Genomic DNA, 15,692 nt, shown 5'->3' with positions numbered 1-15,692 from the left:
GTCGGTCAGAACAGTTCGGATTAGTAATACATTGGATTAATTACAACCGGTTTAATTTCAGAAAATTTGCCGTAATAATCGACTAATCCTTGATTTACTTTATTCTCCACAGGAAAATAATGCATTAGTGACGGCTACTCAGGGTCGACAAACAAATACCAAAACCGTATCAAAGTGCAATGCGGAAGGAGGAAAAGAGAGTGCCGCGACCGATCTTCCAGCGAAAGCGAAAGAAAATAAAGAAAGTATTAGCAATCCTTTGTACAGTTTAGTAAAAGCTGCCGCTGCCATGAATCCAAAGCAATTCCAGCTGCCAAATGAACTCACCTGCACAACACAACTACCTGGTAAGTTATTTTAATTGCATTTTAACAATGTAAATGTATATTAGGTTTCTTTTTGCTCGCTTTCATTTTTTCAATTCTATTTTGTCAAACCTGTTTGTAAGGGGACGTTCAAGGAAGCCACACTCAACCAATAGTCGTTTATTTAATTAAGGATGTGTTTTAGGGATAGAGTGTTTTCCAAAAAGAATGCTACCATTTCAAATTACTGTAATTAGATTAATTATTATCCAAGAAGTACACAACATAAACCAATTGATAGACTAACCATCCGAGTTTCGTCCGAACTTCTGCATCCAAGCATCCTGTCTTCTACCACCTCTAAGAAGTGTCATTCATTGTTATTCATTGTTATTTTCGAAGACCCGACTTGTTTTACGACTTATTTTTAAGTATAATTTCAAGTAATATTCAGGTTATTCTCTCATTATATTTAACAGATACAATTTCCATTTGTGTAAGGCTTGTAATTTTACATCTAGAGCTTCAGGTTTTAATTATTTAAAAATTACCATCTCAGATGAAGCGATTAAGGATAATATTTTATTAAAATTTGTCCGAAAATTTTGCACGAAAGATTAAATTACTTTCAAACTAATTACAGGATCGAGCAAAAGACCGAGACCAAGGGAAGGATACAGATCCAATAAAAAGTTGGCACATGAATTGGATAATGGCATAGTGCCTTTGCCTGCCAGACTGTGTTTTCAATGCCGAAAGTAAGTTATAATTAGAAATTGCTAAGTAACGGGGAAAAAAATAGAATTTTTAATGTACGACATAGTTATAATTAGATTTTTTTAAATGTAATATTTAGCAGATTAGTTCATAAATTAATTAATTAATAAAGTAACTAAGTTCGGACAGCCAGTACTTTAATAAGAAGGATATTTTTGGCTAAAAGTCTGATCGTCCGCATCATGCAACAGCTCAGTTAACATATTAGAATGGCATGGATCATATTTGACATTAAGAATATAATACATGTAAATAGAAATTCTTGTCTTAGTGGCACTTAGAATATTTCTTATGTTAGCTTGTCCTCATTTTCACGCTTGTACTTGATCACAGTTAAGCATTGTTGTGTCTTGACCGGGGTTTCGAAAAATGTTTGTCTGCAGCTACACACATGGCTATTGGAGATGGCTTGTGAACGCACCTTTATGAAAACACAGTAAGATTGCTTGCAATGACATCTGCATTCTAAGCTCTGCATCTCATTTTTTGAAAGTGGTCTGTTGTATTTGAAAACTGTTGCAATCAACTACTAAAAAAGCTTCATGTGAGATACAATAAGAGGTACGAACGGCCTACATTGTAATAAATATGCAGAAACAAGCACTGTACTACCAACAGTGTCTGACACACTGCTTAGCAGAGATTTCTTACACTCACAGTTAGTCCAAATTCTGTATTTCTGTTTCTACAGATACCTCACTACAGATGAATTCAGTTATTTATTTGTGAAATCCATTATATTGGTCTGTAAAGGTCAAGGTTGACAGTGTTTTGTGAAACAACTAATTGCTGAGTGCAGAATATTACAGTTAGACTGTGGATGAATATTCTACAGTAAATTATTTTATATTGTAGTAGACAATTTGTCCAGACATTGTCTGATTTTTTTTTTAAATTACTTACATTACCAAACAATGAATACTTCTATAAGATGCATATATAAGTTTCTCTGTCAAGTTCGACCTAACGTTGTCACAATATGCATAAAATTAAGAAATGTGGACCATAATATTAACATGTGATATAAATTATTGGATAAATTTTTTCAATAATAGTGTGTATTTGTTGCTATATGTTACAAAAATTAATCGAAAGACACTTCTAGGAGTTGTCGAAAAGCTCCGCTCATCCAGTGTGACTACTGTCCCTTGCTTTTTCATGCCGACTGCCTTGATCCGCCACTCACAACACTGCCAACTGGACGATGGATGTGTCCTAATCATCCAGAACATATTTTAGTACGTAACCTTAAAACACTTTGTTTACTAGCATTTCATTTTTTTTTCTTTAATTACGATTTTCCTGTTTGTGCAAATGAAATGTACTTAGCAAATATGTATTATTTAGGATCAAAGGCTCTTAACGTCAGTAAGTTTAACAGAACGAGTCAAGTTATGGGATAAATACTCAGGTCCATTGTCACAAGATGCTGTAAAAATAGAGTTCCTAAAGAAAATTCATAGAAAAAATCCTCCCTTTAGGTATAAAATGAAAGTGCAAACAAGGAAGAAGATTCAAGTGAGTTTGTTTTTGCAAAATTATATTTCATTTTTATGAAAACTTTTTTACATAAAAATGTTTATAATATAGGTACCGAATGCAATAAAAGAACAGTATAAATATCCTCCTCCGTTACTGCCTAGGGTAACTGAAGCTCCGTTTAAACTGGGAGAAAATAACTCGTTAACGACTACGGCAAATACAGAAGTCACACCAGAAGAGCAGGACGAAGTAATAATACAATTTCTTAGATGTTAATATAATTTATAAGTAATTTATTGTTTGCTTAAGTTGAATTTCGTTTCAGTGGTTATCCAGCGTGGTTGCTTTGCAAGTCAGTATGGCGAAATATCTCGTACAAAAACAGTTAAATGCAAATAAAACTTCCGAAACGCAGAAGGCCGAAGCAAAAGCGAGCGAAACTTCATCATCTACAGTTTCGGAAAGCAAAACGGAATCAAATAAGCCAGTCGTTAATGGCGGAATACTCCCGGAGTGCGATCACACTCAAAAAACTGTCAAGTCGAATAAATTAACTTCCTTGCTCAATCATACAGTGTGCGATAACATGCCAAATGGTGAATTAGAAGAGAACGAACTTCAAAAAATTAAAGTCGAACCAGTAGTTTCTGTAGGAAATAGGACAGAATGTGTAAGTAATTCCATTGTGAATAAAAATAACAATAATGTAACTACGACTAGTGTTCAAACAAGTGCTTCGAGTTCGGTAGTGTCGACGCAGGTTCAGATAAGGCCGGCAGTCACGCAAGCAAAGACAGTTGTTGGAAACAGCACCAATAAACAGAACAATATCACAATGGTGACGCGAATGGTAAGAACTACCACTCCGGTAACTAGACTGAACGTGTCGGGGGCTTCTACTCAACAGAACCAGTTTACGTTTAACGTAGGCTCTTCTCCAGTATTACAATGTAGACAACCTTGTTCTAGCCACATAGTCTGTTCCACGTCGGGAGGAACGACGATACGATCTTCATCACCGGTATCTGTGTCAAATTTATGCCGTTCCGTAGCTGGTGCAAATAGTAAAGTAACAATAGTTCAGAGTCCTCATAATATATCTGGTCCCAGAGTTGTCACGTTACAAAATGCAGGTAAATTGATGTTTTAAGTACTTAATTTTGAATTGTTTTTGCCACAGATTGTAAATTTGATACTTGCAAATATTTGAATTGAGAACCTTTCTGTTTGGATAGGAAAAACCGGATGCACAAATGCCATTCTGCCAACCAAAGTTAATGTAACGTCTGCTTTGAGTACGTCTCCCGCCATACTAAATCTGAATAGTACTTTACAAGCCTGCATAGAAGGCGTCGGAGGTAAGTTTAATATTCTAGTTAACTAATATAAATTTAAATGAAAAAGCTTAAAACAATTTTCTTTTCTTATTACAGAAGTAGAACTTAGTAAGTTAGACGAAAGGTTAATTCGGATATTAGCATGGCAGAGACTCCAAGAGTTACTCTTACCTAAAAATTCTGTAGTGCAAGGATCAAAAAAGGGTCTGAATGGAATTGTTTCGTCAAGTATGTTCTTATAAAAGATTATTTAATTTGATTAATTAATTTTAATGCGGTAAATTATATTTATTTGTATGTTTATGTAGACGCTACAGAGGTAAGAGCTAGGGCTGTGATGTGCTCGTTAACGGGAAAAGGTCCAACAGTTCCGATGCCTTACAGAACTTTAACAGTTGGAAAAGGTAAGCTGGCCGAGTACAGAAGCGAAAGCTATATTATCTGTAATGCAATTGTAATCAGTTCTGGTTTTATTTAATTTTCTTTGATGAGCGTATACGAAGATCATTTGCCGATTGCCTAACCTTTCGTATTTTAAATTTAAGAAATTAATTTAAGTACAAGGAATGCTCAATAGAAAAGCAATATCATAGTAATTTTGACACACAAAACTTCCAAGTCAGAGTTAAACTGCAAATTTGTCGATATGCAAGAACACAAGATAATAAACTAAGAAAATGGTAGCACCTCTGCACCTCTCCAGAAGGGCATAAAGGAGAGCGATATAGTATTATCTGATTTTGACAAAGAAGGGTGTAAAACTGAATGGCATTCATCAACACATGTAGGTATGGTACAGAGACACTGTACAAGGTGTACAAGTAGAGTTTCGGGTTCAAAAATGGCTAGCTCTAAGAAAGAATCTCGACAGCTGGGACTAAAGTGAACACCATGGAAGATTTGTGCAGAAGTTTTGTATGTCAAAATTATTACGATATTGCTTTCCTTCCCGAATCTTAATGATGCCATCCTATTGTCATAAGAATTTGGATTCAAGTCGTATCTGGGTAACTAATTTATTTGTTACCACAAATTTAGGTGTTGTTCTCTATTCCGTGCTCGTGCCGGCTGGACCCATTTGGTTTTGGCCTTGTGACTAGTCATATTGCCTTAGTGCTAATGCCATGTGTTGAACATTCAATCAATCAGTTTTTCAGTAGAAAATTATCAGACAAAATTTTTTGAGAATATGGAAATTAAATTTGTGTTGCCCAAATGAAAGAGACATTTGGTTTTCTCTAATGATTTATTGATTATATATAAATGTACAGAAAGTAATAGTGATATGTGGGCTACATGTCTGCTTGTCAGTTCAAGCAAGTGTCCTAGCATGTCATCAGATATTGGATATCCCAAGTGAAAAAAAAAATCTGTGGTTGGCTGCAGAACCAGTCCTTCAAGAATATTCTTTTAACAAATTACTTGCATTGAAGTTACAAACTTGTGAGGGTTTTTTGATTAAAGCACTATGGGAATGCCACTCTAGGATTTTGCTTAGGTCTGCAATGGTATGGTTATATGGTGTGAAGAAGAGGACCCTACATATCTGGATTAAATCGGGACTCTCAAACCCATGTCTCTCAGAGTGGTATGTTGACATACAAGTCAGATCTACATATAAATTGACCTGAAAAGTGTATTTGTTGCTACTGTGAACACGCTGTATACAATTACTTTCACATATTAGCTATATGTATTTAGATGTTTGTCCCAACGTTACAGAAGGATTGTATATTTCACGCATGAACTCCAGGTCCTTACAGAACCACTTTTAGACCACATTGTTTACATCAACATCTGATGAAAACCTTCCATTCTGGATATCTCTTCAGAGGGTGTCAAATGGACGATAGTTGCCGAGCCGCCTGCCACCTGTGCCACTATCATACCTTGAGAAATTATCACTCTGATTAGTGATTTTGTATTGGCAGTTTCATCTCTGTGTGAAATAAACAATAGCTGTTAGATGACTGGTCTAATATTGATTTTAGTTTTATAATTTATTTCAATACATATTTTCCTTTCTTTCCAGGTGCAGATATGGATGTCTGTTTAAACAATTACGGTCACTGTAATTTCGTCTCTGCCAAACATGCATGTATATTTTATGACGAGGTGAGAAAAACGTTCAGACAACATTCGTTACCCAGAATAACGACAAACATATAAAATTTATTTTATTGGTTTTTAGATTACGAAACATTACGAGCTTCTAAATTACAGCGAGCACGGAACCACTGTAGATAACGTATTGTATTCCTGTGATTTTTCCGAGAAGCACAAACCCTCCCCGTCTCCCAATTCTCCGGTTGCCTCGGTTCGGCACCTGACCGAAAAGGCCAGAGAGAAGAAAGAATCCGGTTCTACAGAAAGAGCGACGATGAATGGTCGTGCCGGAGAAGTGAGGATGTTTAATTTTATTATTGCATTTGTCGTTTTGACCGTTACTAATACTTTATTTTCATTTCAGTCGTGGAAACCTTGCAACTGTAAGGCGAGCAGCTCAAGCCTGATAGGCGGTAGCGGAGCGGGGTGGGAAGGAACAGCACTGTTGCATCACGGAAGCTACGTAAAGTGCGGATGTCTACAGTTTGTATTTACCATAATCGATTACGGCATTAAACCAAACTCAGTTAACGGCAATCAAAAGAGCAGCACCGTGTCCTCTTCGAGTAATTCGTTATCTTAAGGATAAATTCCTTTTTAAATTTCCAAGTAACTCTGTATATACGGAATGTATTTTTTTGTGACTCGCAGCACAAAAACTCAATCATCTCACACTGCGACAAGACATTCTCATTGTTTTGTTTGTTTTTTTTTTAACCCCTCAGAATGGCCAAAATGAAGAAGAGATTACTCGCGTGCAAAGTGATCCGTACGAAAACACAAATCATTCCTCCGTTTGGTTAAAATGATTCGAGTCGGAGAATGTTCTTTTCATCAAAAACGAAGGAGCATAAAGGTGCAGTTTCAACATTCGCAGGCTCGCATGGATGATCTTGCCATTTCACTGTTTATAGTGTATACTGAATTGCGGAAAGACTGTACATTTTGTACATGTTTGGAGCACAAATCATTGTCTAAAAAACATCATACACTTTCAATGTAATATTTCTGTGTACGTTCACGTGCTTTAGAAATCAAGGAAAAAATATCTGTGTGCATTTTAAATCCCCGTTTTTATTCATGTGAAACATGATGTGTTGATATAGTTACATCAGGATGTTGTTGCATGTATCTATAAACAGTATAATTCTATATCCCCCTTTATCATGTAGTTCTAATTTTTTTTTTTTTTCTTCATTTCCTCATTATACAGGAAGTTTTCCTATAATTATTACATTTTTAAGAAAACAATGGAAAACGAGGTGTAATTAAAATTAATAATAATAATTTTAAACTAACTTTTTACTTTTGACAGGTCTTTAAAACACACTACAGTTTTGTATCAGCGTAAATATGCCAACAATAGTTGAGTATATTATTTACAATAAAAGTTAGTTGTTAAATTTATCGTATCGATCTTTAGTGGAGTTATTGAGGTGTAATCGTTGAGATAAGGTTCCAATCGAAGGTTACAGGCTACAGTTTAATTTATTTATTTACACTTCCTGCCTTGTTGTGCCATTTAGTTTGCCCGAGATGGTACATTCGCTCGAAATGCATTTTTTAAATTATTATTTTCGTAAAAAAAGATCAAAATTCGTATGCCAAAATGCCCGGAATTGAGTTTTGCAACGAGAAAGTTCTGTAACAGCGAGGTTTCATTTGAAGAAATTCCAATCGTAATACGCAAACGCAACACAGGTTTGTTTGCGATGGTCTACGGACTGCCAAATCCTCGAGATATTACGATTGTTTTACTCGTGGCATATGTTTCCGTATGGTGTCGATACTTAGAGTTCAATAATAATTAATTAAACAATTGTAATATTAAATATGAAGACTTTAATGTACATAATGAGTTTGATCCTTTTTTATTTTCTAATAAAAAAAAATACATTTTAAAAATTTTAATTGTTCGTATATAATATTCGTATTCGAGAGTATAGTAATAAATTCACACGTTACGGGTACGCGTTACGTAATAATGGGCCACACATACGAGAGAAATCCTATAAACCTATAATAGTGCAGAAAATTTTGTAGCCACCTGTATCTTGTCTACGTTTAGGTATGTAAATACTTACCATTGTTTTATATATATAAAACAATGGTAAGTATTTATATATAAAATTTCTCTGTGATTTCTTCACTTAAAGGCATATCCCTATTGTTAAGTAGCACATACCTGTATGTTAACTATAGAGAAGATGGATTGCCATGGTTAATGCACTATCATCTCTCACGTGATAATACTAGATCAGTTGTCACCTTAAGTTACATTACCTAATGTGATTTGTAGTTACATTTTACTTTAAACACCGCAAACGGGGTCTCAATCAAGTTCCCAAAGCAGATTTGCGCCTTTGCTCTAGCAAACTGATAAGTTTGCGCATTAAATAAGACAAAAGTGGCTTCAAATCCAATCCAGACTTCTATTGTAGATTACAGGGAGTTGTTCCCCTTGGTGTTCAACGTCATTGTAACAGGTGAGAGTGCAGAGTGAGTGATCGTGAGATAGCCAAATATGTTAGTGCCTTGTTTTAATAAATTAATCAGCGGACATGTAAATTTCATGTTTTGTTTGCATGATCAGACTGGCAGATCAATTTTGGATTCTAGTATCAAGTGATCTGAATGTTCATCAAATAGTTTCAAAGCTTATGGCAATGATTTCAAAACAATGGTGTCCAGAGATTGTTGTAACTTTTTGCATTACTGCCATTGTATGTTAATGAAAAACAATAGACTGGCGACAGTTTTTTCTGAAGTTAGCTTCATTCGTTCACAATTATTTCAAAACAAATGTGTAGAGCAAAAAGATCAGGTCTTGTGTCCTCTTCAAATCTTGTAGCAGAGCTCATTTGAATTGATGGCCAAGGTGGTTTAAGACGTTGGCCTGCCACTCTGAAGGATCTAGGATTGATTATGGGCAAGCAGCTTCGAGGAATTTTTCACGGATGGTAAGTTTTAGATATGTTGGGTTTTGGCCCAACATATCTGAAACTTATCGGTCTCCACTGTGCTCTTCTGGGTCTGGCCAAACTCACAATGGGCATGGAAAGAAAGCTCTAGATGTCATCACTACTAACATCCAGACTGAGAGAGAGCATCATTTTTGAGTCAAAATTTATTTTATACATCAAATTCTCAGTGTGTTTTATGCCCGTCAGTGACTGAATGAATACAACTGACAATTCCATCTGTCCTCTGTCTCTGGAGCAGCTTTCTTGAGAGAGCCTGGCCTGAGATGTTCCAAATGTACAGTAGGTTTCTGGAAAATAAACCTCCACACTCAACTTGTTTGATACAGTTTATCATGATACCACACCATACTGATTGACACAGCAACAACCAAGGACAAGTTAGAATAATTGGGAATGTCCACTCATTAATTTCCATACTGTGGAGGGGCTCTATCCTCTATCCGTGCTTTCGTCCAATCTCAGACTACTTGCCCGAGTGTAGCCTCCCTATCCTCCATAGGCTTGCCAAGTATTTGAGATCTAAGTGCTGTCAGTACCAAGCCTACCCTCACCCCTATTCTCCGATCTCCACCAATTTAAAGGTTTTTTTGGGAACCAACTTTCGACCAATCAGAAGGATTATCACATGAAAAGCTTTCTTTTTATGTCCACACCAACCTGGGTATGGGTAGTCGTCCTGCCTTTTGTGTACTTGTTCAGTTGCCGTTCACATACCACGGCAAATGGTTTTACGACTAGACCGCACCCAGATCTAAATTCCTTCGTTTTTCTCCCAAACTAATACTTTACAAAAACCATGAAAGCACCACACTACTAATTAGTTGTGGGTTTGTGTGCTTATCACTGGGCTGGCCACAAAGTTTTCTGGGTTTTCTTCAAATGTCTAACACCTAAATAGGGACCATTTTCCCATAAAAGACCTTCCAGGAGGCATTGTTTTGGCAGACCCACGTCACATTGCCATATACAAATGAAACCCAAAATCTTTGTCCATAAAAGTGTTGTGTGCACATGGACTTCCTGGACATACAGGGCAGTTGCAGTCTCAGAGCACTGCAATATCCTACGATAGCCTGGTATTTAACGTCGTCATAGTATGATGGTCCTAATAATGGCCAATGCTTGAATTCTCCTATTTTTATTTTTTTTATGTTGCCGTTGGGCACTACGAAACATTTCATATTCATTATGGGTTTGGCCAAGCCCACAATGAGGGATGGGGACTATGAAAAATTCCTAGGGATTTTCAAATTGATTAAAAACATTGAAATTTTTAATGTTGATGGGCAGATTGGCCTGATCTCTGGGAGATCCGTGTAGTTAAAAAACCAGGAATTTTTATGGGTAGTGTAGGGGAGTCGTGTCATATCTCGAGAGGGGTTGGACTTAATGGACGTATTATTCGTTATTAGTATTTATAATTTTTTTATGAAATCGTCCCTACTCTTTAAATTAAGTCGCCATTTTATAATAATTAAAAATTTATATATAAAATTGTTTATAACAAAATCTTGTAACAGATGGCGCCATACGCACTTTTATTTATTATGATTAAAAATATAATGTAAAAGTTATTTTTTAGGAACCGAGAAAGTTACGCAGTTCGTTGCTGGACCAGGATCAGGGGATGGATTTTGGAAAGCGTGTGCTCGGGTTATGTCATTGTAAATACGCGTGATATGCAAATGAGTGGAGGCGAAGATTGTTCGAATTTGCGCATATCGAGGTAGGCTGATGATACGTAAGTACTTTGTTTTAAATTCTTCTGTAAAAACCTTTTCTTTGAAAAATTAACGTCTCTAAAAGTCAAAACTCTTTCATTTCGTTGATACATTCTGATTTTCATTGGTTAAATTAAAATATATATATATCTTTTCCGGCTTTGTTATATATAACGGGAAAAGTGTGGAGATCGGTCAAAAAATGACCCCCCCCCGCCAAGATTTTCAGTTTTTTGGACTCAGGACACCTTGAAACGTCGAGAAATGCAAACAAATTCGAGGGTAATTTCGGTATAGACCAATATTGTCACACACACAATAACATTGTTAGTGTGTGTGACGCGATTTTGTTCACCCTGTTTGAAACTTAACTCCCATAACTTTTATAAATTAAAAACTTATTTTGTTGTCTAATTTAAAATGTATGCTTGGCACCTCAAATTATAGGTGTCTTGCCCCCGTACATTGCATTTTTCCTCATACCAACAGAGTCGTGCCGGTCATCTACGTAATTCCATTCCGGGAAAATTCTTGAATTAAAATCACGTGACTTCCGTTCTAGATCGGAAGTCACGTATATATATGGAAATCGTATACGCGACTTCCGATTACCCGTGACAATAGCGACGTAGGCGGAGAGTAAAGTAAAATCAGCATAATCTCGACCGCACCGAGCGAAAAAAAGGAAGACAAAATAAGCAATTTAATCGAAATTAGCTTACATATATAGCGTCGAAGCGTTAAAATTTCCGTTTTTATTATTTTTTTAAAAAATATTTATTTAAATACAATTGATAAATCAATAATAACAAGGAAAATCGGTAGTAGATAGAATTAAATATTTACGTACTACTTCAATCACTGGTAGAGGGCCAGTAAGGAAAGCAAGATGGCGATGTCGGGTCGCGAGATACGGAACCCCAATCCATTTTACACCGAAGAAGCGGAAGATGTGGACGATTTCGAGTTTCTAAGTCATCCGAAACACGGTAAAACGGGTTACATCTTACGAGGAAACGACGATAATGTTAATACGGATTGGGAACAGCGCCGTATGCAGCTACTGGACGAGAAACGTCAGATCGAAGAGCGAACTCTTCAAGGTACCAAATTCTCTCTCGGATTGCTTCACGAATCCGAACAAGTAGGATTCGCCACCGCAGATGTGAGTTTATACTTAATTTTTCTCAACGAAAGAAGCAATTTTCTATAAATTTTTTATCGGTTTCCGAAACCTGGCGTCAGATGGCGCTTCGTCGTTATCTTTTGCAATTCCCGTCGTCATTCGTCATTGCACACTTCCTAATAATCTTATCCTCAATATCTATTCATTCGAGTAATTAAACACGATTCGGAAACTTTAAGAATTAATTAAGTCGTTTCTTAAAATTTCTGAATCACACGCGGTCCAAATAATGCTGCAAGACAGTTGGCAGTATCAATTTACTTAAGTGCATCATTGTGTCAATAGATGATAAATGTGTTTATCATTACTTCCATTGTTGTTATGTAAATTTATTTAAGCCAATAGGAAAAACAAACTGCGCCTTCGTTCGGCTTCGGTATGCAAATATTTGGTCGGTGACCGTACAAATCGGTTTTTGACCGTCAAGTTTATTTTACCGGAGTGTTTTTGCACCGGTAAATGTAAACATGAAGCACTCCGGAGCAGTTTTAAGTGTATCGAGCCCGGGGCTTTGGCATGTAATTGTCAATTCTCCCGATCTTGATATACGGAGATATTCCGGCCCCACCGAGTATATAAAAACCACCGAATGCTGGTAGTCGGTTGAGAGTTACTGCAGTGGCGCAAACTCTCAACCGACTCACTCTCGGGTAGCGGTGAGGTTTAGCTCGCAACCTTTTTGCATTAGTAACACCTAAATAGGGGCATTTCCTGTAAAAGTCCTATCCCCCTAGCAGATTGTCTGCGTGTCGCGTTGCCGTAATCAAATAAACCGACCGAATCAAAGAGGCATTACGAGAGTCTACTTGCAAGGGCCTACGTGACCCGAAAGTATCACTAGAAATGATTCATAATAAGATTACTTAATTTTAATTTACATAATTTAAGTGATAATTTCAACCGAATGGAACAAAGTGTGCAACGGTTTGGCATAAAGTAACAATTAAGTAATTATTTTTCCTGTTGTGTAATTTAAGGAAGTGTACAGGCCTTTACCTTACAATGTATTTTATATTTTTCTCTAAAAGGGCCTTAAAAATGTGAGGCCCGACGAAAGCCTAGATAAACTGTCCCTTACGTTGTCGTCATTCTACGGGCATTATTGAAAGTTAAATAATAATAGTTTGTATAATTCAAATATATCCCTCCCTCCCTATCCGAATTGTTCTCAAATTTAATTTTCAAAACAGATCCGTCTGTCCAGATTGGGCTTAATTAGTAACTGACCCAATTACCAATCGTCGGTATGCACACGTCGAATTGACCTCGGGTATTCGGGGAATGGATTCTCGAGCAGATCGAAGTCGACACGTATCGTCGATGATTAGTGTTTAAGATGTTTCTGCTTGTATTATGTTAAATACAAAAAATATTTTGATGCCCCATTAATTTAGATAAAGTGGTATAGTGTTTAATTAAATAAATTAGACGTAAAAAAATCCATCGACGATCGACGGCATGTGTTAAAATGTTTATGTAAATGCAAAAACTATCGGCGGAACAAATTAAAAAGCAAAAATATAATAGAAAGACGAGAGATAAATTGCATGGAAACAGTTTATTAAGACTGGTTGCCAATTAAATTAATGTAGATGTCATCCTCATTTAAAACTTTAAATGGACGTAGGTTCGTGTCGACGGCCTTGAAACTTGTCAAAGATTATGTCATAAGTCACAGATGGCGTAACTCTTACTTTATTCCTCTTCCTTTGCTTAATTGTTTTTAAATTGCTTGTTTTAGGAACTGATGAGGCAGAGGGAACAATTGAGAAACGTAGAAGATAAGGTGGACGAAATAAATAGCACCATGAGAATAAGTCAGAAACATTTAAATTCGATGAAGGTACGAAAGAAATAATGATAAAATGAATTTTTATCGGTCGGTAGTGTGTTAACGAATTCGAATTCTAGAGTATCTTCGGAGGGATCAAGAGTTACTTTAGTCGCAGCAACAGTAACGCCACCCTGCCAACCAAGACGCTTCAGGAGGAGCCATTGGCGCAGCCCTGTCCACTCCAGACGACCGTCGAGAAAATAAGAGGCGACGGCGGCTTCGAGAGTCGGGAGCACCACCCCGCACTAGCCGCCAGAGGTATCGACTACAGCTCGACCTCGCCGGACGACAGACTCCGCGATCCCGGTTACGACTTCTCTGAGAGAGTGGAGCAGCAGATCAACACCAACATAGGTAAGTAAGCAAAACTTTTTAATTAAAACGGTATCGTAAAGCATTATTCTGACGATCGGCACGTTGATTCTACGCTAGACCAGATGAGCCTGGGACTGGGGCGCCTGAAGAACCTGGCCATTGGCCTGGGAGATGAAATCGAGGAGCAGAACAGCATGCTGGATCGCATCACCGGAAAGGTGGAGAAGTCCGACGAGACCGTAGAATATCAGAACCGGCAGATGCGACGAATTTTAAAAAAGTAACCGTCGGCAGATCTCGGAATCAAAATTTATTTATCCGTCTCCTCAATTAGTCGATTTGGAGGCAAAAATTTTTGGCCGATGCAATGTTTTCCTATTATTAATTATTATTATTATTATTATTATTTATTGCAGGTTCTACTTGATTTTTAATGCATGCGTGTAAAAAAATTTTGTTTGTAAATTCTGTAAATTATGAAAAAATTATTGAATTAAAATTTTATATATACATACAGAACCTCCCCAATGTTATAACCGAAATTATATTTTGCGATAATTTAAGTTTTGTATTATAACAATTATGTACATTTTGTAATAAAAAGTTTTGAAAATAATCTGTTTAGAAATTCATTCAAATTGGCGCACTAAAAAAAAAAAAAAAAAAAAACAATTACACAAGACATTGAAAGTACAAAGTTTGAACAAGGATCTCTTATAAGAATTGGGAAAGCTTAAATCATACGACGATAAAATCGTCGACCCCGAGATGGTTCAAACAGGTTTATCCATAAAACTGGTATCGTTGGTGTTATGTGTACAACAAAGTGGTGGAGTGCAACAGCGATTCTGGATGTCATTCGGGAAATTCCAGGCTGAGTATTCGTACACCGGTGTGTCGGAATTTGGCATCCAGCATCACAAAAAGAATGTCTTGTGTTTGTAAACACTGCAGACAAATTTGAGAAGGCTTGAGCACAACAATGAATTTATGTTTAAAAACAATTTGACCAAAATCCTACAGGTTTTTAATTTCTGCAAATGAGAAATGGATGTACCTACGTAATGCAAACAGCGAGTTGCACCAGGTTTTAAGGTTAAAGGCTTTACTTTGAACAAAATAGAAGATTTTCTAAGTTTGGATGTGTAATCTATTTTGAGTTTGTGCTTGGGGCATGCAACGAATGGAGAGCCTTATAATAGCCAATAGAAGCACATCTATGACACACTGCAACGAAAACACTCCTCTTCAATTGAAAGTGAGTTTCGTTGTTGCACGATAACACTGGTTTATTAGTTTAGATATACCCCTAAGCCACACTACGCCAAAACAATGGATGCTTTTACAGTGTCATTCCACTAGATGTATAACCTGTCGTTGCATCCTCCAGTTACGGAAGCAGACATTAATGGGGACCACCACAAGTTTTTTTAGTTTCCGAGACCAAAGATGGGCAAGATTTACATTTTGCCGAATAAATTTCATTTCTATTCCACGTAGTTTGCTGTTCTAATCGTATGTTATGTAGCAGAACTTACGGGACAGCCTGGTATTTTCCCGCTGTCAATATCATTGTTTTAAAATGTTTTTAACTTATCGAAACATCCGGTTTAACTGTGAGAAACATACAGATGTTAATTATTTA

General features: G+C 36.6%; 2 protein-coding genes across 2 annotated transcripts in view; both read left to right on the top strand.

Annotated features, from left to right (window-relative positions):
- The window catches only part of LOC136972965 (PHD finger protein 12), a 152,363-nt gene extending 144,445 nt beyond the window's left edge, over window positions 1–7,918 (top strand). Inside the window, exons 5-16 of the mRNA XM_067267630.1 lie at window positions 113–347; window positions 949–1,063; window positions 2,188–2,320; window positions 2,430–2,600; window positions 2,673–2,813; window positions 2,890–3,697; window positions 3,800–3,922; window positions 3,998–4,129; window positions 4,210–4,305; window positions 5,934–6,016; window positions 6,093–6,302; window positions 6,372–7,918. Coding sequence (XP_067123731.1) covers window positions 113–347; window positions 949–1,063; window positions 2,188–2,320; window positions 2,430–2,600; window positions 2,673–2,813; window positions 2,890–3,697; window positions 3,800–3,922; window positions 3,998–4,129; window positions 4,210–4,305; window positions 5,934–6,016; window positions 6,093–6,302; window positions 6,372–6,590 — 2,466 coding nt within the window. The 3' untranslated portion in view covers window positions 6,591–7,918. The remainder of the gene's footprint in view (window positions 1–112; window positions 348–948; window positions 1,064–2,187; window positions 2,321–2,429; window positions 2,601–2,672; window positions 2,814–2,889; window positions 3,698–3,799; window positions 3,923–3,997; window positions 4,130–4,209; window positions 4,306–5,933; window positions 6,017–6,092; window positions 6,303–6,371) is intronic.
- Window positions 7,919–11,566: 3,648 nt separating this feature from the next.
- Window positions 11,567–14,663, top strand: Snap29 (Synaptosomal-associated protein 29kDa). Its single transcript, XM_067267628.1, has 4 exons — window positions 11,567–11,877; window positions 13,640–13,741; window positions 13,810–14,086; window positions 14,165–14,663. Exons 1-4 carry the CDS (start codon window positions 11,602–11,604, stop codon window positions 14,329–14,331), a joined length of 822 nt encoding a protein of 273 aa, XP_067123729.1. The 5' UTR covers window positions 11,567–11,601; the 3' UTR covers window positions 14,332–14,663.
- Window positions 14,664–15,692: the final 1,029 nt, after the last annotated feature.

This window comes from Centruroides vittatus, unplaced genomic scaffold, assembly GCF_030686945.1.
Source record: "Centruroides vittatus isolate TY-2023 unplaced genomic scaffold, ASM3068694v2 contig_3068, whole genome shotgun sequence".
Lineage (NCBI taxonomy): Eukaryota > Metazoa > Arthropoda > Arachnida > Scorpiones > Buthidae > Centruroides > Centruroides vittatus.
Note: the sequence above shows the minus strand (reverse complement) of the source record. Positions and strands in the feature narration are given on the sequence as shown.

Excerpts from the sequence above, each read along its gene's own strand:
- Snap29 (XM_067267628.1), top strand. The coding sequence starts at position 11,602 with ATGGCGATGTCGGGTCGCGAGATACGGAACCCCAATCCATTTTACACC. Across the intron at positions 11,878-13,639 it reads TAGGATTCGCCACCGCAGAT|GAACTGATGAGGCAGAGGGA; the intron begins GTGAGTTTATAC and ends TGCTTGTTTTAG. Across the intron at positions 13,742-13,809 it reads AACATTTAAATTCGATGAAG|AGTATCTTCGGAGGGATCAA; the intron begins GTACGAAAGAAA and ends TTCGAATTCTAG.